Here is a 25,846-nt window from a genome sequence, read left to right as displayed (position 1 = left end):
AAGAACCCTCCCTCCCTCCCTTTCTTTCTTTCTCTTTCCTTCCTCCCTCCCTCTTCTTTCTTTCTTGTCTTTTTAGGGCTGCACCCGCAGCATATGGAGGTTCCCAGGCTAGGGGTCTAATTGGAGCTGCAGCCGCCAGCCTACACCACAGCCACAGCAACAAGGGATCCAAGCTGCGTCTGCGACCTACACCACAACTCACGGCAATGCCAGATTTTTAACCCAACGAGTGAGGTCAGGGATCGAACATGCGTCCTCATGGATACTAGTCAGGTTTGTTACTGCTGAGCCACAGTGGGAACTCCCCAAAAGAACTTGTTCAATGTATCTTCCAAATCCTTCAAGTTTCCATGTGCCTCCCAGTCCAGGAAGTCTTCCTGGGGCTTCCCAGAGTGCCCGCACCTCTATGTGCATGACCACATATCCCATTTTCTCCCCTAAGGCCCTCACAGCCAGCCCCTGTCCAGCTCGGAGCTCTGCCTAGGATTCATCTCCATCGGGCCCCACAATGGCCATGCCCTGGCAGCCCTCCTCTGCCCATTCTACCATAGGAAACAGGATTTCAGGACCTCAAAGATCTCTGGAGGGGGTGGGACACATATGAAAATGCCCAAGGGTCTGGGCTCGGGGGCAATTCTCAGCTTAGAGGTCAGAAGAGCAGGCTAGGACAGGATCAGAGGGAAAGGGTCAGGGTGCTGCGGCCACCCCACCTGCCACCACCAGGAAGGAGACTTGATCTGGGCCAGGGGTCTGGGCCTCAACGACAACCCCCTTGAGTGAAGAGGGCAGTCCAATGAGAGGATGGGAGTAAAACTTACAGCCCACATGGAGGAGGATTTGGTGGCGCAGGTGCCAGGAGTCACGGTGGAAGCAGGCGTAGAGGCCACTGTGGCCCAGTTCCAGGCCACGGAGCACGAGCTGAGAGCCATTGAGCAGGTCAGGGGCCAGGTCTGTGCCATTCACCCGCCACGTCACAGCTGCGTCCCAGTTTGCTGTCCCACATGGCAGAGTCACGTCTGAGCCCAGGCGTTCGTACTGCACATGGGGGGTCTCTGTGGGTGATGGGGAGGGCACAAAGCAACAGTCACAGGTCATAGCCCTGCCCAGCCCCTCCAGGCAAACATGTCTCACGGTGAGAGTATCTTGAGAGATGGGGGGAGGGGTACACAAAATTCCTGTGGCTGTAAAAATGTACAGGTATGTGAGTGTCTCCAGATCTGTGCATGTGTGTGTGACTGGGCAATCCTGTGTGTGTGTGGCAGAGAGAGACAGAGAGACAGAGAATTTGTGCAGAATGCTGGGAGAGAAGACTCAGTTCTTCTCCAGTCCCCAGGTGCTTTTATTTTATTTTATTTTTTTCCGGACTGCACCTGCAGCATATGGAGGTTCCCGGGCTAGGGGCGAATCGGAGCTGCAGCTGCCGGGCTACACCACAGCCATAGCAATGCCAGAGCTGAACCAAATCTGAGACCTACACTACAGCTCATGGCGATGCTGGATCCTAAAACCACTGAGCGAGGCCAGGGATCAAACCTGCGTCCTCATGGATACTAGTTGGGTTCTTAATCCGCTGACCCACAACGGGAACTCCCCCAGGTCCTTTTAAAAGTGTTCTTGACCCCAGTGACCCCCCCCCCAGCTCCTGCCACCAACAAGTCCATCCCCAGTCACTGACATCTGCTACCCAGGCCAGCTGGAGCCGAGGGGCCCCCTCTCCCTCACTCCTTCCTCTATCTCTCCCCATCTTTCAGCTTCCCCATCCCTGCTGCCCTGCCTCTCTCCCTCTCTCAGACTCTGACCGCCACCCACAACTATCCAGGGCTTGGTAGCAACAGGAGAAGTGAGAATGAGAACATGGGCAGGGGCTGCAACAAGCCCTAGGGAACTCCTGGCAGCTGTCAACTTCGTGAGGCAGAAACTGCTTGGGGTGTTGGGGGGGGGAGTGGTGCTGGGACTAAGGGAGCTCTCTGACCATTCCTCTCCTGTCCCAGGAGGGGCCTGTCAGAGCCAAAACCAGAACCCCAGCCCCGGCCTCGGCAACCCAGGCGTGATGGACTGAGCCCAGGAGACTGCAGTGCAAGGGCGGGAGGGAGCACCTGTCCAGCGGCAGAGTGCTGGGTGGGGGAGGCGAGTGGGACAGAGAAAGCCCGAGACACGGCTGCTACAGACAGCGACAGAGAAGCGAGAAGCAGGCATGCAGAGCCGGAGAACCTACCCTCCTCATCTTGCCCCTCAAGCCTGGAAGGATGGACGCTTCCCGGGCTGGCTGGCCGGCCTGCTCGGTGGAGTGAGGATGGGAGGGGCAGATCGAGGGGGGAGGGGGGCTGCGGGATCCCTCGTTAACACTCGCTCACGTCTCCCCTCCAGAGAGCAACCCCGCTGAGTTGGGGGATTTTCAGAGGCAGTTCCTGTTAACGAGCCAATTAAGTTGGGCCAGTGGCCTCTTAATTAGACTTGTTAACACCACCGGGACTGCAGGGGGTAGGGATCCCCCTAGGCCGCCTGCCGCCCCCTCCCTCCTCCACAGACCCCTCCCCAGTTTCAGCTTTTCTCTGTACTGGAACATTTGTCCCTGTACTCAGCCTCTGTCGCCCTCCCTGAGCCAGGGGGCTCTCTCTGTCCCCAGGTCTCGCCCCCACCACCCGCTGCCTGTCTCTGCCTTGCCCCTCTCTGAGCCTCTCGGTCCCTGTCACAGGAGAGGGAAGCAGGAAACCCAGCCAGCCCTGACCACTTGTCTGTGGGGCCTGGGACCAGCTGAACAGAGGATGTACAGGCGGAAGGGCGGTGGCTGGGGGCCTTGGAGGCTCACAGCTGTGAGGCTGGACCAGAGACTGAATGAGGGCCTCCCTCTGACCAGAGGCCCAGTGTCCAAGGTTCAAACCATAGAGCAACCCCCACCCCCTGCCATTGCCAGTCCACCAGCCCTGGCCACCGAACCCCCCTCCAGCCTCCCTTCCAAAAACCTGGAGCTTCCAGGATACATGCCAAGCCCCTGTCTGCAATGCCCCCAGCAGAGACTCTGCCTCCAGCTGCCTGAGGAGGAAGCTGGAAACTGACCGTGGAGGGGGGCGGGGCTGCGCATAGGGTCCCGGCGACAACACGGCGACATTGACCAACAGCAGGCTCAGAACTAACATGGCCCCAGTATGGCCCTTTAATACTGGGGAGCAGGTACAGCCACAGAATGAGGAAACCAACACAGTGGCGCCACAGATGGCATGGCAGTGGGGTAACAAGTGGGGAACCCCGTCCGCCTCACCAAGGAAACAGAAACACAACCTGACAACAACGACCAACCAACCACGTCAGGGCAGGGAAGGAATGACAAAATGACAACCCAATGACAGAAGACAATGACAGGCCACAGTGCAGAGACGGAGGGACAATCCCACAGCATCACAACTGCTGAAATAACACAACAACGGCTACATACACAGCCACACAACAGCTCCAAAGATGGCAGTGATTTAATCCTTTGTCTCTGGACAGCTCTCCTCCCGCCCTGTGGGTGCCCCTACTGATGGGCTGTCCATTTCAGAAATTAAATCAAGCAGCAGAGGGAGGATGGGGTTCTTGGCCCTGACGTGGTGACAAATGCTCCAAAGGAATCAGCTGTGAAAAGGTTGTTAGAAGCCAGGATAAGAGACAGAGACAGGATGAGGTCATGGATGTGGAGAGCAGAGAGGGGCAGAGCTGAGGGCTCCCTCACACCTGTGCACACGGGCTCACATGCGGACCACATGCCGGAAACAGCCCCCTGGGCATCCTAAGACGTTGCCACACACAGAGGATGAGGACAGTCCCCACAAAGAAGAACAAGCACACACAGCCATCCACAAGGTCAGAGCCACACAGGGACACCGTCCTACTTTAGGGACGGTAACACCTGATAAAAGATCACAGGCAGGAGTTCCCAATGTGGCTCAGCAGAAACGAACCCGACTAGTATCCATGTGATGCAGGTTCGCTCAGTGGGTTAAGGATCCGGCATTGCTGTGAGCTGTGGTGTAGGTCGCAGACTTGGCTCAATCTGACATTGCTATGGCTCTGGCATAAGGCAGTGGCTACAGCTCCGATTCGACCCCTAGCCTGGGAACCTCCATGTGCCGCGGGTGCAGCTCTAAAAAGACCAACAAAAAAGATCACATGGGTGCACAGAAAGTGCACTGTTACCCCGAGGTGCAGGTACACAGGAGGATGTGATCTCTCACACACAGGGAGACAGTTTAACAAGGACACTAACACACCAAGAGACAGAAACAGAGAAATTAACAAATGATCACATGTGGGGTACAGTCTCAACCACAAGGACACAACCCCGCAAAGGTCATGGCCACACATAGACAACGACATACACAGGGCACAGCCCATGAGGACATAACTGCACAGAGAGGCGCATCCCAACAGGGACACAGACTCACCCGCACAAGAACACAGCCTAATGCCCAAGGTCAGCCCCCCAAGCTCTCAGGTACACACTTCTGCCCACACACGAAAGGAGAAACCACAGCAGGCCCAGGCTGGTCGGGTCAGCACAGGAGCCCAGGGAAGGCCGACTGCAGGCAGGGGTCAACAGGCTGGCCTGGTGGTCCCTGTAGTCCCTGCCCACTGGGGAGCAGCCCTGGGGTGGGCCAGGCTCTTGCTAGGTGTCAGTGTCAGGCACAAGGAAGAGGCCACAGGAGCCTCAACCCAGTGCCCTTCTTGAACCCACAGCTTAACCGTCCGGGTCTGCTCTGTGCCTGCGCTCTAGAGATGCCCCCACCTTCTCTGCCTCTGCCTGAGCCAGCTGAGGTGGGGCAGCATGCAGCCACAGGGGAGGCTCCCCACACTTGGAGCCACCTTCAAGGAGCTCTGACGTCAGCCATGGCCGTCGGAGGGGCTGCCTCAGACACAGGAAGGCTAGCAGTCAACTTAAGAACGATCGTGGTTCCCAGGAGGAGTGCAGCTCCTTGCCCCGCGAACTACGAGGAGGACTCAGCCCTCACTGGACAAATGGTAGGGGAAAGGCAGGAGGCTGCCAAGGGCCCAGCCTGAGCAATCCCTGTCTCCACCAGCCAGTCCTGCTGACTGATAGGTCCCCTTCCTTGGTGGGCCAGCCTTCTCCCACATGTCACCCTGCCCATCCCTCACCCCATCCTCCATCTACCAGCTCTGTCCCAGTATTCCTGACCCGCTGTCTCTCTCCCTGACTCCCACCACACCCCACCCCACCCATAAACCTGCGGGGACCCTGTTTTACCAGATACTGTACAGGGCCCTGCCCCTAACACCCATCCCACCTGCTTGGACCCTATATTCACGCTAGTGGGCAGAAGGATGGATCACCTCAAGCCAGAGACACCGCCACCACGAGAACACCCTGGAGTGACTGGAGGACTGTGCCTATGGAACAACATCAGCGGGTCCCCCTGCATGTCAGTGTCCCGTGACTCTCGTGTTCACATGTGATGATGCCAGCATACAGCAGCATGTGGCTCTGGGCTGGGTGAGTACAGCTATGCCAGGGAGGGTCCATGCTCAGCTCCCAGAGGGGGTCAGCAGGGTGCTCCCTGGCCCAGCACTCACCCTGTGGACTGTGTCTCTGGGCGTAGACCACAGCGGCGGCGGCGGCAAGCACGGCACAGCAGGCCCACGGGACAGAAGCAGCCATCTGTGGGGAAAAAGGAGACGGTGGGGAAAGGGGCAAGCTGAGCCCAGGCAGAAGCCTCCTGGGGAGGCCCCCCCTCCCCTGTTCTCAGGCAAGACTGGGAAATCCCAGCCCTAGAACCAGGGCATCTTGACCCCAAACACCCTTCTTAATGGGGCTCAGGATCCTCTTCAAGCAACAGAAAGCAACATTATTGGCATCTGTAGGCAAAGGTTTGCTAAAACGGTAGAAGGCAACCTACAGTGGTTTGTTGTTCGATAAGGCTGCTGGCTGCAGGATGTAGTCAACCGTGGATGAGTTATAGAATATTGGTAATGCTAGGGCCATTTTTCTAAAAAAAAAAAAATAACTTTACTGATGAGGTTAGCTAATTAGCTATAAACATTGCAAACTGAAAGGGTAATGTTTTAACTTAATTGGAGGTCTGTACTTCTCCAAATTGCCTTGAATGAAAGGCTCGTGGCCACGCTCCTGGGGAGAGAGCCCCTCAGACCTGCCCCCACCACATTCCCCCCAAGTGCCCCCACCCTGAGTGAGCCTTGCCCTGCTGAGCTCTGGGAAGTTCAGAGCAGTGGAGTCCCAGGACAATGGCACATTTTGACCAGGTCAGATGTGGCTTTTGCTTTAGTGTACACCAATGATCAAGAGAAGAATGAAGGGAGTTCCCTGGTGGCACAGTGGGTTAAGGACCCAGCTTTGTCACTGCTATGGTGCAGGTTCAATCCCTGGCTCAGGGACTTTTGCATGCCACAGGTGCAGCCAAAAAAAAAAAAAAGAAAGAAAGAAAGAAAGAAAAGAAAAAGAAAACAAAAGAGGAGAATGAGGGATTTTCACATAAAAGTCCCTCAGGGACTCCAGCCCATCCTTCAGCTCAGGAACCTAGGTGTCTCAGCCAAGAGACGTGCATCAGAATACACACTCCCGCGTGAGTACACAAAGCACACTCAGGGCGTGTGCCCAGAAGCCAAGATAGATCCAGTACCCCCCGCCCCGCCTGTTGTCCTGCTTCCTGGGATGGGTTCAGCTGCCCCCAGCCCACTCTGCCCCAGCACATGCCTATACCCGAGGGCAGGAAAATAACTACCTCCTGCAGCCAAGGTTCCAAATCTGATTCTCTCGCCCTCATCTGAGGAGAGAGGGGGACTCTCAACAAGACAGAGCAGAGATCCAGAGAGGGACACTGCCAGACACTCAACCAGGGCCACTATCGGAAGTACAATCAGACACACAGCAAAGACACTAGGTAGAGACATGGCCCCAAACAAGACACAGAGCCCCTAAGAAAGAGCTCCACACAGCCGGAGATGTGCTGGAGTGACTGTGCGAGGCACAATCAGAGCCAGAGAAACAGGTATAAACCAGACAACCAGCCAGGGACACGGCCAGAGAACAGCCAATGCACAACCGAAGGACCCACCAGAAACACTGTAAAACACTCGGCCAGATGCAAGCAGACCTATCAGAGGAAGAGGAAGAAGCCCAGGCAGGGAAGCATCAGGGACCAAGCCAGAGAGCCAGAGACACGGTCAGAAACCCCGCCAGAGAAGCTGCCTGACACACAGGCAGAGAAGTACCAGAGAAACTGACAGACACAAACAGGCACACACCCAGAAAAACAGTGAGAGCGCGCGCCAGAGACACAGCCAGATGCTCGCTCAGGAAGTATCCACACCACTCACAACACTGCCAGGGACACTCAGACACACAGTCAGATGCACTGCCAGACACAGCCAGAGACACCATCAGAAACACTGCCAGGGAAACAGCCAGAGACACTGCAGACAGAGCTACAGCGGTGGGGCTGGGGTGGGGGGGACGAATGAGAGTGTCGGCCTGGAGCGGTGGGCGGGGGAGCTGGAGAGAATCTGACTTCCGGGGGCTCCTTTCTGGGAAGAGTTCCTGCTGGCTGGCCAGGGCTACCCTCGCCCCCCACAGGCGAGCGCTCCCACCTGCAGGAGGTGTCCCGCCAGCCTCGAACCACTGGATCTCCAGCTGCCCCTCCCTGGCACAGTTCATCTGTCCAGGCCCCAAGTGGCCTTGCTACCCTTCCCACCTCTGTGACTCCCGAGGCCTCTGCTACCACTTGGCCTGGCTCCTGACCCTCAGCCACTCCCCCATCTTCAGCTACTCCTCAGGCGTAGGAGGCTAAGACAATGGCCAAAGTCATGGTCAGCAAGTGGTAGGGCCAGGAAATGAACCCAGGATGGTTTGCACTCTGAGCTGGTGCTGGAGAAAGAGAGACAAGAGGCTGGAAGCCTACCTGATTGCCCACCTCCACCCTGGCAGGCAGCCCCCAGACCCTCCCCTAGCATCTCTGCCATGCCTCTGTGCCTTCCTCCTCACAGCCAGGAAGATACACCACCTCGGTACCAGCCCACTGCCCACCATGTGGGAGAGGACCACAGCCTGTGGGGACAGATAGACAGGCGGCATGGAGAGAGGACGGGAGCTGAGGGATGGGGTGGTCCTCCACTCCCAGCTCCTTCCTGGCCCCAGCTGGGAGGGGCGAGGGGATGAGGAGATGGCCTGGCACGGGTGTAATGCATACAAGCAAACGCAAACACACACACACACACACACACACCCCAGGTCCCCGCAGGGGGAGGGGTGGCTTCTTCATCAAAGTCGCCTCCATCAGCCCGATGAGTTACTGTAAGGGCCGGGCCCTGGGCCAACGGGGCTGCAGCCATGGGAGACGGGCGCTGCTGAGAGCGAGCGCTGCAGAGAGTGGGGGATGGGGTGCCAAGACAGACACTGCATGGCTGGGGGTACCCAGAAAAAGAAGAGACCCAGGGAGTGGGGAACGGGGAGGCAGGGAGAGAGGGAAAGCCGTGAGCTGAGACACAGGGGGACCAGAAGAGACCAAGAGAGGGAGAAATGGAGGAAGAGCCACAAAAAGAGATGGAGAGCAGAAATGAGCAGAGACTCAAGGGCAGAGGGACAGACAGACCCAGAGAGGATGGCAGAGACACTAGCAGGGTCTCTGTGCCCACCCAGAGCATCTCTCTGAGTCCACCCAGCTCCCCCAGGGTAAGGAGGGGGGACACTGCCAGTGCAGCAGCGCTGGCCGACCTGAGACAAGAGCAGGGCCTTCCCAGGGGCTGGGAGGCTTCTGCCCGTGGATCCAAGAGCCCAGCCCCCAGGGGATACGAGTGCACTAAAACCCCACCCCACCCTGCCCCATCTCTGCTCCTGTGGATCCAGGGAGCCCCAGGCCCATTTCACACCCCTCTTCCCTCCAAGTCCCAGCTGGACCCATTCCCAGAGAGGGAAGCTGAGGCCAGCGGCATCAGGCTACACCTCTGCCCTGCCCTGGCTCACCTCCGGCCAGCCATCCCAGGGCAAAGAACATCTTTCCCAGGAATTTTCCGAGGCCACACCCCATGGCTCTGATTTAGATCCGGAGCAGAAAACCCATAAAGCCCCAGATGAGGGCTACACAAACTGGCCCAGTCTCCCTGCAGACCCTGTCAGGGGGCCAACCTGGCCTCCAACCCCAGCCCCAAAAACAAGGAAGGAACAGAGGGCACCCCAATAGCAAGTGCCCAGCAGCCCCCTTGTCAGCACAAGAAGCCCAGCACCTCTCTGACACAGAACCCCACAGTGTCATCATTACACACACAGGCAGCCCATCAAGAGATAACCCTGGACCCCCAACTTGCTGTCGCTGTCCCACTATGACACAAAGACACCATTACACGGCGATAGCAACACCCAGTGAAAATGACACAGCTGCACAGCTGACGATGACACAGGGGTACTGACAGTCACTCTGGTGACAATGATGCAGTGAGAGTCACATACAATGACACCAACAAACAGGGCAATGACACCTGTTGATACTAACACAGAGCGATAGTAACCTCAGAATCAAAGATGCAACGAGACTGACAGTTGCACAGGCTAATGATGACGGTGACACCCACAGTGATCGAGGGATGTTGATACTCAGTAAGATGGACAGTCACACAGTAATACTGACACCACGGTGGCTGACAGTCACCAGCAGTGACACTGACAGGCACAGTGATAGGCTCCAGATCAGGGACCTCAATTACCTAGTTTCTGGCTTAAGATCCAGGGCCCAAGACCCCTCTTGCCAGCCTCAGCAAGGACCCAGGTGCCCTGCACCCTGACCCTCGCCACCTGCCAGCTGAAGGAAAAACCTGAGTAATGGAAGCATGAGTTTGGGGAAGCCCCTACTCATCTCTGCAGAAACAGAGCAGCTCACGGTATTCAGCCCAAGCCTGAGGAATCCCTGCCACATCCAGGAGGGGGCTGGGGGTTCAGGATACCACTGCCTAGGGCCCAGCCGTGTGTGTGGACGTGCGATAGCATGTTCTGATTTCAAGCTTCAGGATGTTGGTTGGTGTGGGTGTGCTGAGGGTCGGGTAGGCTCAAACTGGCCTGGACAATGAATGAACAGGGAGGCCCCATGTGGTGTCTCCAAGAAACTGAGATCCAGTGAAGGTCACTGGCCTGGACACCTTCGCCACGGCCTGGCTTTGGGGTGAGGTCAGGGACATTCATCTGATAGAGGCCATCTGGCCCACCTGGGGGTGGGGGGGCAAAGGTGACATCTTCACAGCTTCTAGTTCCCCTCGGCAACCTGAGACTCCAGAATCCCCTGAAGTAAGGGAAAAAGCGCTCTCTCTTGGGGCCTCGTTGCTTCCCCGCGATGAGGACTCATCCTGCAAAGGAGGCAAGAACCCAGGACAGGAGGACTAACTGCTTCAAAGGCCTAGGACACTCTAGAGGCCTCAGACCTACAGAGGAATCGGGGTGGATCGAGGAAGAGAGACACCTACACTTGGAGACAGAGAGGGAAAACGAGAGATGGAAGAGGGCAGACACAGGGACAAGGACCTGGTGGGCAGGGAGGAAAGGCGCAGGCCGAGGGGGAGCCTGGGAGAGGCGGTCTGGGTCTGGGCGGGCGGGAAGCTCCAAGAGGGGGAGGAGGGGCTGAGGCCAGGAGGCCCCCAGATCCCACCAGGCCTAGGCAGCCTGGACAGCGTGGGCGGTGGGGGCGGGGGCAGAGGCCTGAGCCGTCCAGAGGCTGGGGGTGGGGGGAGGCCAAGAAGGGAGGCTGGCCCCTGGCAGCTGGCCCAGCAGGCCCCCCACCGGGGAGGGGGCGGGCCCAGGTCAGGGGCCAGCTCCTGGGCTGGGGCCGGCTGGCCATGGGGCAGGCTCCCCCTCCCTGTGGCGTCTCTCCCCGTCTCTGAGTCTCTCATCTCTGGCTCTTTCTCCTTTCTCTCTGAACCCAGACCTGGCCCTCCTCTCAGCGCCCCCACCCTGAGTGGCATAGGACCCAGAAGCCACACCTGGGCTCAGGATCCAAGCCTCATCTCCTCCTAGGCTATCACATGGCCACTTACTCCCTACTAGAGGGGCAGCCCTAGTGCTGGGGGTGGCGGGGGCGGGGGGCAAGGACCTCACCCAAACATAGGCCCTCTCCTCCCCCATGGAAGAGGGCAGGAGAAGCTGAGCACCAATGCGGAGGGGGGCTGGGAGGGAGACAGGGGGGAGCAATCCCCCAGCTCCAGCCGCTGGCTGAGGTTGTGGAAAAGGAGGCGGCCCAATGTGAGCGAGTTGGGGGGGGTGGGTATCCGCACCTGCTGTTGTGACCTCCACAGCCGGAGATGGGGGCCTGGGGGGGACAAGATTCCGATGGATTTTGGCAGCAGCCTGGACTCTGAGTGCTCAAACCCCCCCGCCCCCAGCCTCTTGCACCGTGGGGACCCTGAGATCAGCATGTGCGTGCCCTGCTGCACGTGTGTGCAGGCGTGTCGCGGGCCTCCCATGTTGGGCCTGGCGGGGTGGCTGGGAGGTGTCCTGGGGAGGTAGGAGTCTGCATCCTGCCAGCCATGCCCACAGGTAGAGGCCTCCTGGGCCCTATCTACTGCCCAGTGACCTGGGCGTGAGCTTGGATACGCACACACAGGAAGGCCTGGACTTGAGAAGCCCTCGAGGTGCAAAAGGTCTGGGCTTTCTCCCTCAAAAGCCATCTGATCCAGGCCCCTGCCTCTGAAATGGGGAGCAGGAAGGGGCAGATCAGTTCACATCCTCCCTCTGGGCACACAAGCTCTGGATAGCTTCACAGAACTGAGGTACGAGCACCAAATCCCCCATCCCCTAACCCCAGTCCACAGTCCCTTCCCAGCTTCTAGAAGAATCGAGAGGACCCCTCTGTCCAGAAAAGGTCCACACACTGGTCAGGTTAAGTGTAGGGGGAGTGGGGGCTGCTCCTCTTGGAAGGACCGAGGCTTCAGCAGGAGGTTAGACAGCTGGAAGGACTCCATGAAAGGTGGGGGATGGGCAGAGCAATAGGATTGAATGAGACCTCCCTCAGCAGATGAGGCAGGGGCAGGAAGGAGGCTGCAGGGCCCTCCATGGAGACACGAGGATGGACAGAATAGCTTTCCAGACTTGGGGGCTGTGACAGAGACCTATTTGCCTGGGCATCTCCCACTACACTGCACCCCTGGCCCCATGGCTGCTATGGCACAGACACAGCTTCGAGTGCATACAGAGGTCTACGCCTGTGAGTGTGTGTGTACACAGGCACGTGTACACACACACACAGGGGGGTGGGGGTGGGCAGTGCATGCGAAGCAAGAATGTGTAATGAAAAAACTAAGATGGTCTTTCTCAGAATTGAGTGGGGAACAGAAACTTCTACCAGCTTCACGTCACAGTGTCATGCTCGCCCTGCCCCCCAACACGCACGCACACTGCACACACTGCTGAGGAAGCTTCTGTCTGCTGGGCAAAAGCAAGCCATCCTTCCTCCCCCGTCCTGCCCTCCTCACAGTGGGGAAGCCAGAGCAATCTGTTCCTGATGGGTAAACACAGGCACGAGTGTGCCCGCACACACATGCTCACACACACTGGCAATTCGGGGCACACAGCTCCTGGTGCTCACTTCACCGCGAGACGGATGCACACGCGGCGCCTCGCTCCCACCGGCAGAGCCCCCCAGAGCCCGACCTCCACCACACACAGCCAGAGCCTTCCAGACACACCCAGGCAGCCACCCCCCCGCCCCCTGGCAGACACTGGCACCGGAGCCTCCCATCACAGCCCCTCATCGCAGCCTCCCACGTGGACCCCGCCGCCACAGTCCCGCACTCACTGGTGTGCGTGCACACACGAACTGCAGTCACACAGACTCTCTCATCCGCGCCCAATCAAAACACTCCTGGTCTCACATATGGATACCAGCACACACTCAGAACAGCCACCCTTCCACACAGACAGCATAGCACCTCCAGAAACTCAGACCCCTGTCACCCTCAGCCCCTACCCCTGGCTGTGGGAAATACAGATACACACTCAGAACGGTCAGTCTATGCTGGGATCCCGGGCTGCCTGGCGTGTGCCTCAGGGTGGCCTAAGGCAGGAAGGGAAAGGTTCTTACTAAAAACTGAGGAAACAGACAACTACTTCCTATTTGGCTCTTTCCTCTCCTAGCCCAGCTTTTGACAGCATTCCAGGGGGAGATCCAGGCTAGAAAGGAGGGGGTGAGGAAGTCCCCCCCAGTCCCTGGAGTGAAGAGATGGTGGCACTGGTGGCAGCAGGAGCCAGAAAACCCAAGAAACCAGCCTCCTCTCCTGGGTCCTCCCGCCTACCTGCCACACCCCCTCTTCTCCAGGATGAGCAGCAGCAGCAGCTCTCAGCTGAGCTACCTGCTGTGTGATCCCAGGCCTCTTCAAGACCTCTCTGTGCCTACAACTGTCTATAGGGCACCCTGCAGTCAGTCCAGACTGCAGGAAGGGAGGGCAGGGAAAGGAGATGAGGCTTCGACTCAACCCCCAGCCCCTGCCAAAGCCCTGTCATCACTGTCAGGCCCAAAGAGAGATGGGGGTGGGGGTGGGGCAGCACTGGCCAAGCCAGTGCTCCCCTACCAAACCCCTGAGGCTAAGAATCCTAAAGTGTCCTTGGACCAGGCAGCCCCCCCTCCCCCCGCCCCCATCACAAGAGAGGACGCTCTGTCGCTGTCCAGGCGGAAAGGAATCCAGGCTGTGCTGGCCAGGCCCCAACCTGAGAAAAACTGGCAAAACTGCTGACATCCTCACCGCTTGCCACTCCAGGTGGAGCCTGGGCCCCGACGCCCCATCCTACAGAGAGCCTGATGGGCCTTGATGGAAGCTAGGCTGGGGAGCAAACACCAGGCAGCAAGACCTAGAGACACCTGGCAGGGCAACTCCACAAAGCCAGGTGATGGAGACTTAGGGAAAGCAGACAGTGGGAACAAAAGAAATCAGGCAACAGAGTCTACGGAAACTAGGTGACAGGTCCCAGAAGAACACAGGCTGTGGGGGCCAAATGAAACCAGGCTGTGGGGACTAAAGTTAGCTAGGAGGTGGGGACAAACGAGGCCAGGCAAGAGGCCCACAGGATGTGAGGAAAGAAAGATATCAGGAGCTCACCCCCTCTGTCGAGATGTCACCCCACACCCCGGGCCTCTCCCTCAGTAGCCCCCTTCCCACCCAGGTGGTTGTCCCCTCCCCCAGGCCAATGGACACAGCCCGAGCCCCCTCCTCTCTCAGAGGCCTGGTCCAGTTGCAGCCAATGGGCCCCGGCCCCATCTCTGGGACCTCAGGAAGTCCCAGTCCCTCCCACCGGCTGCAGAGGCAGGGGGGCTGGGGGGGGGAGAGAAAGAGAAGAGAAGAGAGACAGCTTGGCAGGGGGAGCGCCGAGCAGCCGCGGGGGGCGGGGGCCGAGAAAGGAGCGGGAAGCGCGAGGCGGGCTGGCGGGCGGCGCGGGCGGGGGCGTCTCTGCGGCGGCGGCGGCAGGGGCGGGGGTGACAAGTTCTCCGGCCCTGCGGTCGCACGGCCACTGACCTGGGTCCCCGCGCAGGCGCCCCGTCGGTGCCTCCGGCGCTCCGTGGGTCCGCCCGGCCGCCCGCGGGCATCGGGCCCCCGGGGGCTCGGGGCTGGGGCCCGGGCGGCCCGGGCCGGCTCGGGGGAGCAGGAGCGTCCCCCACCCCCAGGAGTCCGGGCGGGCGGGCGAGGGGCCGAGCCGCGAGCGAGCGAGCGAGGCGGCGAGCGGCCGGGAGGAGGGGAGGAAGGAGCGCGCCGCGAGCGAGCGAGCCGAGCTAGCGGAGGGAGCGAGTGAGGGACGGCAGGCAGTGAGGTCATCCTTTGAATCTAATTGTCTGAGTCAGGAGGAGATGTGGCACTTGATGCAGGGGTGGGGAGGGGGAAGGGACCCTCCCGGCTCTGGGCCGGGGCCCCTCCGCACACCCGGGGACTGCCTCGGCCTCCCTTCCCCCTCCCAAGGCGAAGTTGTCTCAGGCCGGCTCGGACAAACCCCTGCCCGCCTCACTCAGGGCTGACCTTGCTGCCTGGGGGAGTCAGTCCCACAACCCCCCCCCCCAGTGGCCATCTTCCTATTCTCTGGGGGTAACGGGTGACAGGGACCCCGACCTGGCCTAGGTCACCTTCCAGAGCGTAATGGGAAGCCCCCATCCCACCCCAGGTGGCATTCCTGCCCTCTGAGGAGAAAGGGGGCACTTCCGCCTGCCTTCCGAATGACCTTCCTGCACCTTAGGAGCCTGGAGTCCCCAACTCTATTCCTCAAGTTATTGCTTGCACTGAGAATTTGGAGGAATCTGAACACTGAACTCCAGCTCACTTTCCCGCCCCCCCCCCCCCGAGAATGCCAGCGCAATGCCACTCAGTCCTCCAGTCCTGCACTTTGGGGGGCATGAGGACCCCCAGCTAACCCCCAGGACTCCCTATTCTGCATTGCCCAATCCTTCAGGAGGGGCAGGAGCCAAGCCAGACTCCTAAGGTCCCCAGGGGCTGCTCAGGGAACCAGGCCACTCAGAAGAGGCAGGGTGGGGGTGGGGGGACGACAAGCTGGCAGTTAAGGCCGGGTCCTGTCAGGTGTGCACACCCATGCATGCACACAGGAGCACATGCACACATGTGTACTCAAACGGGGTGGGGGGGACACGCAGCTGGGGATGCTCACACCAAGGGCCACACACCCCTCCCCTTGCCCCCATGGGGGAGGGGTGATAAATATTTAAGGGGCTTTTAGCTCTGAAGGGGTTGAAGCTGGGGGAGGGAGGGGGATCCACGATGCCTGATTAATGGGGTTACGGGCTTGGATCAATCCATCCGCCCGCCGCTCCCTCCTCCCTCCTCCTCCCTCCCTCCGCCTAATGCGCTTTATCAGGAGACGCTTTTCTGACTTGGCAGCGTTGGGTGTTTTAAATAGACCCATTTAGAGCAGGGGTTGGGGGAGAAAGGAGGGGGGGAAGGGAGACAGAGATTGAGACAGGCTGGGAGACAGAGACAAATTAGGAGAGAGAGACAAGCCCCGGAAGAGAGAGACTGGGAGAGGAGAGACAGAGATGCAGAGAAGTGGAAATAAGACACTGAGGATGACACTCCCAGGGAGGCTGAACTGGGGGAGGGGAGGCGGGGGGTGGGGTGGGGGGAGGCCAAGGGGAAGCTGGGGGACAGAGAACAGAAACAAACAAACAAAAAAGAGACAGACACACAGAGAGAGGAAAGGAGCCACCGACAGCGAGGAGCAAGCCAGAGAGAGGTGTTCTGCAAAGGCTGAGTGCTAGCCTGGGAGACAGCACATATCTTTTATTTCCAAAAACACTTTTTCATCCACTTTCTTAAATTAAAAAGCTGTTTTGAAAGTGGTGCTGGAGGTGCTGCTGGGGGAGGGTGGACAGAACTGCCAAGTCCTTCCTCTCGGCCTCCCTCTCTGCCCCCGCAGAAGCTGCCTCAGCCTTAACCCTGGGGGTGGGGGTGGGGGCTGTTCTCCAGCTCCCCTGCTCTCTGTGATCCTCGGGGATCCCCAGGGACAGGGTCAGGGCATCTGAGCTACTGTTCATTGGCAGAAAGTCCTTCCTGCTGTCTGGCCTCAGTCCCTCCTGCTGCAGGGAGCCCATTCTCTTGCCTGACCACTAGCCTTCTCTTCTCGGATCCCAGTCCCATCTCCCTAAGATGTCCCTAACCTGGGGGGAGGATTACGGCCTCCTCACGGTTCAGGCAGCTTTCCCACTCAGCCATCAGGCTCCTCCCAGGTGTGCCCCCTATTATTGTGTAAATCTGAACTTCTAGCAGATCCCCTACTCCAAGTCCTTAGGTCCTCTGGGAACAATGAGATGGAAGCTTAACTCTCCACAGCCTTCTGGAGCCTCCCTTCCTCCTCTTCACAACCCCAGCTCCATTTAAGTCCCTTTTATGGCCCTGTTGTGGGCCTGGGATACCCCACCCCACCCTCCACGACACCCCATTCCTAGTTCTGAAGGGTCAGACCCCCCCCCCACCCCCCCCCCCACACTCCTGGGCCGGGAAAATGGCCAGTCTGTTTGGGAGCTGAGATGAAAAGCCTAGCCGGCCTTTGTGGGCCTCTGGCGGGTTTTGGACAATAGGCCCTTCCGTTCCGCTCCAGCGCCTCGATTGCTTGGACACCCCCCCCCAACCCCGGGGGCTGCCAATCCGGGGGCCTGGCCCGGCCTGAATGAAAGGCGGGGAGAGTCAGGCCCAGCCCCCAGGCTGGCCCCAGAAGATTTTGGACTTTCTGACCCTCTGTCCTATCTCCTCCAGGCCCAGCTGTTCCCCCCCAGTCAAGTCACAGAGATGCTTTGGGGGCTGACAATGACACAGAAACAGACTCCCACATCGGGGATTCAGCCCCCTGAAAGCAGAACCCAGTTTTCTGACCTGGCTTTGCCCTTGCCAATGTGACCGTGGGGAAGTCTCTTCCCATTTGTAGACCTGTCCCGGGGGCAGGAAAAGCCTCAGGAGGAAAGATGAGGGAAGAGAAGGAAGGGGTCTCAGGCCCTCCATCACTCACATCCCCAGACCTCCAGCCCCACCACACTTGCCTAGTGCTCCGAAACTGACCTGCCCCCACTGGGTCCCCAGGACCTACCTCTTCACCACTGGCCGCACACCGAGCACATCAATGTCCTCCTCCTCCTCCAGACCAAACTCTTCCCAAGACTTCCAAAACCAAGGGGGCAGGATGCTATGACAAGGCTGGTTTCTAGAAGGGCAAAGGGCACAAATCAGAGCCCATGGAGGAGCCAGAGACCTTAGTCCAGCTCAGAGCTCATTTCATACCCACAACCACACTGTGAGAAGGCAAGACTGAGGCATGCAGCAACTAAGAGTCTAGAAGGAAAAAAGTTAGGAGTGGCCCAGACTCCCTGCAGTACTCTTTGCAGTTCTTTGAGGCTCTGTCCCTTTAGGTTCAGGGACAAAGGGAGGCCAAAAGCCAGTGGCCTGACCCTACACATAGATACACAACCACAGACGATCCAAAATCCCCACACAACCAGTTCACAGTCACAAGCAGCCCCACATCACACACATCCTCACGTGCACACTCACCCAGAGACATGTGGCTGCTGGCAAGGCACAAACACCCACCATCATACCATCTTCTTCTCCTCCTCACCTTTATGACTTATTGAGCATCTGTTATGTGCCAGGGACTATTAGGCACCTTATAAGCCTTCGTCATTTAATCTTCATGGCTTCTCCAAGAGGTCGGTTCTATTATTATTCCCATTTGACAGCAGAAAAAAATTGAGATTCAGGGAAGTTAACTTGCCCAAGACCACATAGTTGATCAATTGCAGGGCACAGATTTGAGTGCAAATCTAGTCCCCAAAACTTTCTGCTAGACCACTTTGCCTCTGCGGATCTCTGTCCCGCCAGTATAGTGCCTTTCCCAATGATAACAGTAACAGTTAACACTTGTTCAGGGTCCTTGATGAGCCAGACACCATCATTAAGTACTTAACATACAGTTTTGCACTGAATCATCAAAACAACCTTCAGAGGTAATCCCATTTCCATTTTGCTGATGAGAAAACTGAGGCTCAGGGAGCAAAAGCACCTTGCCCAAAGTCACATGGCTAGCAGCTGATAAGACAGCTGGTGGTGTACTTGGCTATTTTGAAAGTCACTTGTGCTCAGGATTTAACAGCGCCCTCGACTTCTGCAAGACCCCAGAAGATTCTCAGGGTCTAACTGTAGAACAAGTCCCAGATGTGTCTGCCAAAGGCACGATCAGGTGCCTAAACACATCCGCAAGATGACACATACTCCATGTCATCCAATTATGGCTAGAGAGGCAGAGATACCACCAGCCAAGGAGAGGTGGCCAGAAGCTAAGACAAGGTGTTAGAGACAGGCTGGCTGGTGGTAACAGATATGGACACCCCAAGAGATAGGCCCCTAAACAGGAAGACAGAGACAGACACACTGGACCAGAGAATGACAGAGAGTGGGAAAAGGAGACAGAGGGAGAGGAGGGTACGAGCTGACCTGTAAAAACAGATGCGCACCAACATACACAGGCACAGACACAGATAGAGCCATCCAACCTTCACAGGAATAAAACTGTGAAGGCAAACCAGACTCAGGCTGTGTGCGGTATGTGTGTAAGTGTGCATTCGCATGTGCCTGTGTTGGGGGGGGTGCATGCAGAGTCTGTATCACTACGCACATTACACCAGCTGCTTCCAGCAATTTCATCTGATTAATAATAAATGCCCCATAATTACAGCCGCTCCCCCAGCCCTTCTTCCTGTTTTTTGTCAGCTGCCGCCAGGCCAGCCCCCTGTGGACCCCCTGGCCCCCTCCACCCTCACCTGCTGCCTTCTAGGAGGCTGAGAGGGCATGGGCTGGTGGAGGAGGTCAGAGTCCCTACCTGAGGGGGCAGGTCCACTTCTCTAGCTTGGTTAATGCCCAGCACCGCCAAGCAAAAGGTCATCTCCCTTAGGTGTCACTCAGAACTCTCCCCTTCCCTGAGTATCACCTCTGACCCCTAATGTGGCCCGGAGGCCCAGGTCTGGGATGCAGAGATGAGCTCTGAACTCCCCCCACCCACTCTGGATCACTCCCTGGCAGAAAGAAGTCTCCATTCGCAAACTTTCCCCAGCCTTGGACCCCCACAGGCTGGAAGGAGGAAGGGACCGGGAGAGCCCCCCTCTTCCTGCCCCACCATTCCAACTCAGGCAGCCCCACAGCCTCTGCCCACTGTGTACTCTTGGGCTTTGGACACTCGGTGGCTCCGCCTCCATTCCTGAGCCCCCCCAGGTCCACCTCCTTCCAGGCCTCCCACCCTCGCTCTCCAAGGCAGCTCTATCAGAATCAGCTGCGGGTTTGTGCTGATCTGTTTCTAATCGCTGGGGCCTGGTTCACGCTTGCCCCCCCCCCAATATTGATTCCATTATTTGGAGAGTCATTGACGTCAGGGACCTGGATGGGTGCCAAAACCGCCTTCTCTCCGGGCCTGGGCCAGGGCCCAGCCCCCCAATCCTGCGATTTCATGGAGGGGCCCAGAGAGGTCAGCTCACGGGCCAAGGTCACACGACATCTGCCCTCAGGCTAGACTGTTATTACCTTGGGGGGACCACGTGCGGTTCCCTTCTCCTGAGGGGGAGGGGCTACGCAGAGGCCTGGGGGTCAGAAGTGAGGTGGGGACCCATAGATAGGGGTGTGAAGGAATCTCACCAGGACGTGGGGGGCAAGGAAGGGCTCTAGAAGGTAAAAGGGAGGCAGTGCTCAGGAAAGGCTACTTGGGGAAGAGTTTTTTCTCCGCCACACACTTTTTGGGGAACATCCCGAAGCTGGACTTGAAATGGTTACTACTGACTACTTGATTTGTAATGTCTGATATCAGATGTATCTCCAGACTCTGAGAAGGGAATTCTCTGCAGTGTAAGATAACAGGTCACCTTCAATGTCGCCATAATTTGACTGGCACCCCTATTTCATAAATCTTTGTTCCATGTAAAACAAAACCTCTGTCTCTGTCCCTCTCCCACCCATGCTGCCTCAGTGTCCCCACACTCACTCTCCCAGCCTCTCTTAGCTCTGTATCCATCCCATCAAGAGGCAGCCACTGCTATGCCAGCCCACACTGGCAACTCCTAAGCCCTGGCTGGACAGAGTATTTTTAGGATCCGAACCCTGTGTTCTCAGACAGACATTAATAACCAATACAGACAGTCCGTGGTGCCCACAGCGGCTAAACAACCTTAGAGCCCAGCCTCAAAGGCTCAGCGAGGGAGTCCACTGCCTTAGCTAGGGTCCAAAAAATGCGGACCTAGAGAGAGCAAGGGACACATGCTCATCACCATGTGCAGAGAAAAGGACTTTCCCGCCTTCTGAAAAATCCAGAGGTGACCTCTGACCTCTGCCACAGAAGCTGGGGGGGGAGCATTGCCTTGCCCCAGTCTCCTGCAGTCCAGACTTTTCCAAGGAAGAAGCTGCCTATTCTCTGCACTCCTTCCCTGAATGCAGGGAAGTCCTTCCTCGAGTCTAGCCTGCAAATCACTTTGAGGACCTTTGAGAGGCTGTTGCATCTCAGGCCACAAACCTCAGAGAGTCCCTCTCCCCAGGGGTCTGTCCCAGTCAATGTCTCTTCCTCAACATTTCTTAAGCACCTAATCCCTCCCTGCCAGGCACTGTGCCTGGGAGTTGGAGACATGGTCCTGCCCACAACAGTCCTCAGTCTGGCAGGAGAAGAAAAGATGAATTGTTTACTCAGCACTGCCCTCCTACTGTGTACCTGGCCTGTGCCAGGGGCTGGCACGGGTGGGTGATGAGCACAGCAGACCCAGCCCCTTGGGCCCAGAGTTCATGGGCATCACTTCTGCAGCCTTGTTGAGGACCGCAAAGAGAACGCACAGGGAGTGGATGGTGGGCAAGCTGACCTCCCGCAGGACTGAGGACTCTGCAGTCCATTCGGAAACCCCAGCACTGCCCGGAAGTCACCACCATAGTCCAACTTCAGTGCCTGCCGCTGGAGGTCTAGCCCCAGCTTCTGGGAGCTGGTTCCCCTCCGCAGCAGGGTCTCCCTTTTCCCCCACATCTGCCCCAGCTCCTCCTCCCACCCCTTGATCCCCAGAGACCTCTCTAACCCAGCATGGCTCTGTGCCTTGGGGGCTCTCTTCGCCCTCTGCAGAGGTAAAGGGGGGTGATGACCTCAGCAGGCTCGGCCCACAGGGCTCACTGGCCTCCCCAGCCCCTCCCCACAGGAAGCCCAAGCCTGGGTGGGTGTGGTCACCCAGGGCCAAAGGAGTTTACACAGCTGAGGTCTCCCCCGCTGCCCCCACCCCATGGTGGGTCTGGAGGAGGGGTCAGCTCTCTCTTCTCAGTCTCCTAGTTCTCTGGGACCCCCCACCCCTCCAACCAGGCACACATGGTTCCCCCCCATCCATCTGCATTTCAAAGAAAACACGCTCCATCTGTTTCCGATTCATTTACACTTCAACTCGCCATGGGGGGGCAGAGCAGGGCGCCTGCCTCCAAGCCCCCCACCCCCACAGGGGGGCTGGAGAGCACGTGTCCCCCTCTGGGACAGGGAGCAGTTACAGCCTAGGCTTCTGAGCCTGAGGGCCAGGTCCTTACTCCACGGGCTCCCAAGGGGTGCTGGTGCACCTCAGCAGCCCCACCCACTGGTCCCCACAGTGGGAGGGCGGGTAAAGCCTGGGGCTGTGTCTTCAAGGCAAGTAGAGTCCTAAGGTTGGTTGCGACCTGGCCCAGCTGACCCCCTACCCCCACCCCATGGCTACTGCTCTACTGGGAAGCAAAGTGGAGATCCCTGGGCTTACCCCAGAGACAGGACAAGGACTCTAGAGGCATTTCAGAAGACACTGTGAGACGGAACATAACTTGGTCCTACCCCTTTCGAGCAAGGGCAGAGAAAAGAGAAGAGGGTGACATCCAGTCCAGCCTTCCCCTCCAGCCACCTTCTCACTGCAAACCTGGGGCGACCATCTCCCTTAGAACAAAAGATTCACCATCGTGGAAAGGCCAAAGGAGCCAGAGGTCGACCGCTCACCCAGGCAGTCTTCACCCTGCTCCCATCCAAGGATGACTAGGATAGGGACGGGCGTCTTAGGAGGACATGAGTCTTGTTCCCCCACATCTGCTCCCCTCCAAATTATTTAAGGGGGACACATGGGTACATATCACCTCTCTACCAAAAAGCCACTCAGACCTTCCTGCCAAGAGCCTAGTATCCTGGAAGAAAAGGCAGAAAAGTTTAACTTGGTCGGTTTCCCACTACCCTCTCCATCAACCCACAGCCCAAGTGAGGGATGTGACCAAACATGTGTCTCATCTCGGCCCCACTTTTAGAGGGCAGAGATCTTGTTAACAGTCTCTGTTCCTGACCCAATTGCCCTAAAACACACCATAAACCAAAGGAAGCATGGGTGTGTCTGACTATGAGTTCTAAGTTCCACTAGGAGTGTGAACACACAATCCTAACATGGGTTTGAATGTGAGCCCCAGGATGGAAGTGTAACTAAGTGTGAGTCCAAGTGTGAACCCCAGGGCTTCCCTGTGAATATGAAAGCCTCAAGATGGAAGCATGAGTCTGAGCATGAGCACTAGGGCCCTAGTATGAGTCTGAGCATAAGCCCAGGATGGATGAGTATCTACTGTCATTTCCAGGGATGTCAATCTAAATGTGACCTCCAAGGATGGAAGTATAGGTTTGAGGGTGAGCATTGGTCCTAGTGTGCATGTGACTATAAGCCCCAGGACAGAGTGTGAGTCCAACTATGAGCCCCAGGATTGCCCAACAAGTCAGGACAAGCATTAGAGTCCTAGTGTTCCTCTGAATGTGAGCCCCTGGCCTCCATGTGAGTCTGAGTGTGAGCACTGTGGTCTTTATGTGTGCATACTGGTGATCCCAGATCAGAAGTGAGAATCTTATGTGTGTGCACTGGAGTCCCAATGTGAATCTGAGGGTGAGCTCCAAGACGTGAGCGTAAGTATATGAACCCCAGTGTGCTATGTGAGTCCTTGAGTCCAAATGTGAGCCCCAGGCTCCCCATGTGAGTCTGAGCCCTTAATCTTAATGTGACTCTAAGTGTGAGCTCCAGAGTCTGAGTGTGATCTGAGAAAGCTCCAAGTTCTTAGTGTGAGTCCTAGGACCCCAGTGAGTTCTGAGAATGGGCTCTAGGTCACAATGTTTGTCTATGAGCCTCAGGACAGAAATGTGGACCTAGGTTTGAGCCAGAACATAAGTGTGAATCTGAGTGCAAGTCCGTTGTCCTGGTGTAATTCTGAGTGTAAGCCCATATGAGTGTAAGCGTCCCAGTGTGAAGCTGAGTATGAATTCCAGAGCCCATAGAAGTCTTGAATGTGAACTTTAAACTCCCACTCTTCATATAAGGCTCAGGGTCCCAGCTGGAGTGTGAACCTTAGCTCCATGTCACCAATCCTGACCAGGAACCCTAAGAACCAGTCCACAGGATTTGTGTGGGTTATGGCCGTGGAGCAGGGATGCATAGTTCATTGAGACACAGCCCCCTGCACCCACCAAGCCCTGGTTAGCCTACAGCCAGAGGACTATTCAATTGTTCAAGCCCCATCATCCCCACATAGGCACTGGTACACCATCACATCCAGAGTCAAGACCCCCTGGACAAACTGCAATTATAGATGCACAAACACAGCCGGCACTTCATACTCCCACCACCTCAGTGATTACCGCCACACGCACATCCTCAGTGACACACAAATATACCAAGTATTACAAGCAAAACAACTAGTGTTGCAGACACGCACTCCTACAGCGGCACGCAAACACACACCCAATGCTGCAGACAAGCTGCCAGCCACAGACACACACAGACGCTTCTCAGAGAGAAAGACTAGACGGAAAGAGAAAGAAAATCCTGAATTTTCAACAAGGCGTGAAATAGTCCTGCCCGCCTGAAGCTACTGAAGGGGGGTGGGGGCCAAGGGAACGGGCGAGAGCGAGAGCTAGACGCGGGAGGAGAGGCGAGGAGCCGGGGAGGAGAGCTGTCCGTCTGGTGACCTCCCTGCGGCCCAGCCCCCACGCACAGGGAGATACACTACTCTGAGCAACACAGGGACACCCAGGCCGGCTCTTGGCGAGCCGCACTAGAGGAGACACACAACGGCAGACTCACAAAGAGACGGGGAGAGACCACAAGCGGACTCACATGGACACACAACACAGGAGGGCTTACAAAGAGATACCGGCGGAAACCCACTAAATGGACACACATCCAGGCGGACTCACGAGGGAACCACAGACAGCCTCACGCCGGCACACACGCGCGCGCACACACACACACGCGCGGATTCACACGGACACACAGACACTGGCAGACGCGCAACCGTCCGTTCACACCCCTGGGCTATTTGAAGTCCAGATTCCTGCTGGAGAAGGAAGCCGCCTCTGGGCGCGCGGGGGTCACTGCGACCCCCCAGCTCCGGAATTTTCCCAGACCCTGCGCGCGCTGCCGAGGGGTGAGGGAGAACTGGGAGGAGAGGGCAATCGGCCCCTGCCACCTCCCGCCGGCCGACTGTCCGCCCCCACCACCACCACCACCACCACCACGCCCAACCCGCGGCGCGCCCGGACGTGGGGGGCCGCTTCTCCAGCGCCCCCGCCCCCGAGTTTACGCGTAAAGTTTCCCGTGAACTTTCCTGTCCCCCTCCACCCCGGTCTCGGGCCCACTCATGTCCCCTCCCTCTTCCCGCGCGCACGAGGGCCGCGGGTCTGTCGGTCAGCCCGAGGGTTTGAAGGTCCGGCCGCGCGCGGTCCGTGCAGGGTACTCACCGCGCCCTCGGACCGCCGGGGCTCCACACGTCGCCCTTCGACCGCCCCGGCAGGGAGCGCGGAGCTACCACTGCTGCCGGATCCCGCCGCCGAGCCCCGAGCCCCGCGCCGCGCCGGCTGGAGCCGCCGCCTCCGCTGCCGCCGCCGCCGCCCGCTCTGCACCGGCTCCTCGGCGCTCGGAGGCTTTAACCCCCCCATCCTCCTCCCTCCCTCGCGCGCTCCCTCCCTCCTTCCCTCGCCCATGTGACCGCGGGCGCCCGCTCGGCCGCGCGCGCCCTCGCTCCCCTCCCCCTCCCGCCTTGTCTCCCCCGCCTCCGCGGCCGCGCGCCACGACCCCCTCCCGGCCACGGCCCCCGCGCGCCTCCGCTGTGGCACGCTCCCGCGCCCGGCACGCGCGGCCCCACTCGCGCGGGCACACTCACCCTGCGCAGGCCTGTGAGCCCCCACTCCCACTGGCCTCGCGCTGGCACGCACCCTCCCCCCGCGGGCACACTCGCCCGCACTGGCACGCGTGGCCCGCTCGCAGTCGCCCTTCCTCGGGAACGCCCTCCAGACGGCCGTGGTCCCCGCGCTTCACGCGCAGCCCTGACCGCGGGTCTC

The 25,846-nt window shown here is 58.3% G+C and overlaps 1 protein-coding gene across 8 annotated transcripts in view; it reads right to left on the bottom strand.

Annotated features, from left to right (window-relative positions):
- CNTFR (ciliary neurotrophic factor receptor) overlaps positions 1–25,846 on the bottom strand; it is a 40,105-nt gene extending 14,259 nt beyond the window's left edge. For 2 of the 8 annotated variants that reach the window (XM_084979869.1, XM_084979871.1), the window contains exons 1-3: positions 14,491–14,779; positions 5,566–5,650; positions 819–1,052 (exon numbers count right to left, since the gene is read on the bottom strand). In XM_084979869.1, the coding sequence (XP_084835995.1) occupies positions 819–1,052; positions 5,566–5,650 (319 nt within the window). In that variant the 5' untranslated portion in view covers positions 14,491–14,779. Of the gene's footprint in view, positions 1–818; positions 1,053–5,565; positions 5,651–14,490; positions 14,780–17,554; positions 17,669–25,246; positions 25,405–25,668 lie in introns of those variants that run through there. The other 6 variants (XM_084979872.1, XM_003130672.7, XM_084979873.1 and 3 more) reach the window with 6 other exon arrangements.

The sequence above is a fragment of the Sus scrofa genome, chromosome 10 (genome assembly GCF_054392235.1).
Source record: "Sus scrofa isolate SSC_HxYL_T2T_F1_AM1 chromosome 10, Sscrofa_HxYL_maternal_Yorkshire_Landrace_v2.0, whole genome shotgun sequence".
Lineage (NCBI taxonomy): Eukaryota > Metazoa > Chordata > Mammalia > Artiodactyla > Suidae > Sus > Sus scrofa.
The sequence above is the reverse complement of the archived record's forward strand: the minus strand, read 5'-3'. Positions and strand labels throughout refer to the sequence as shown.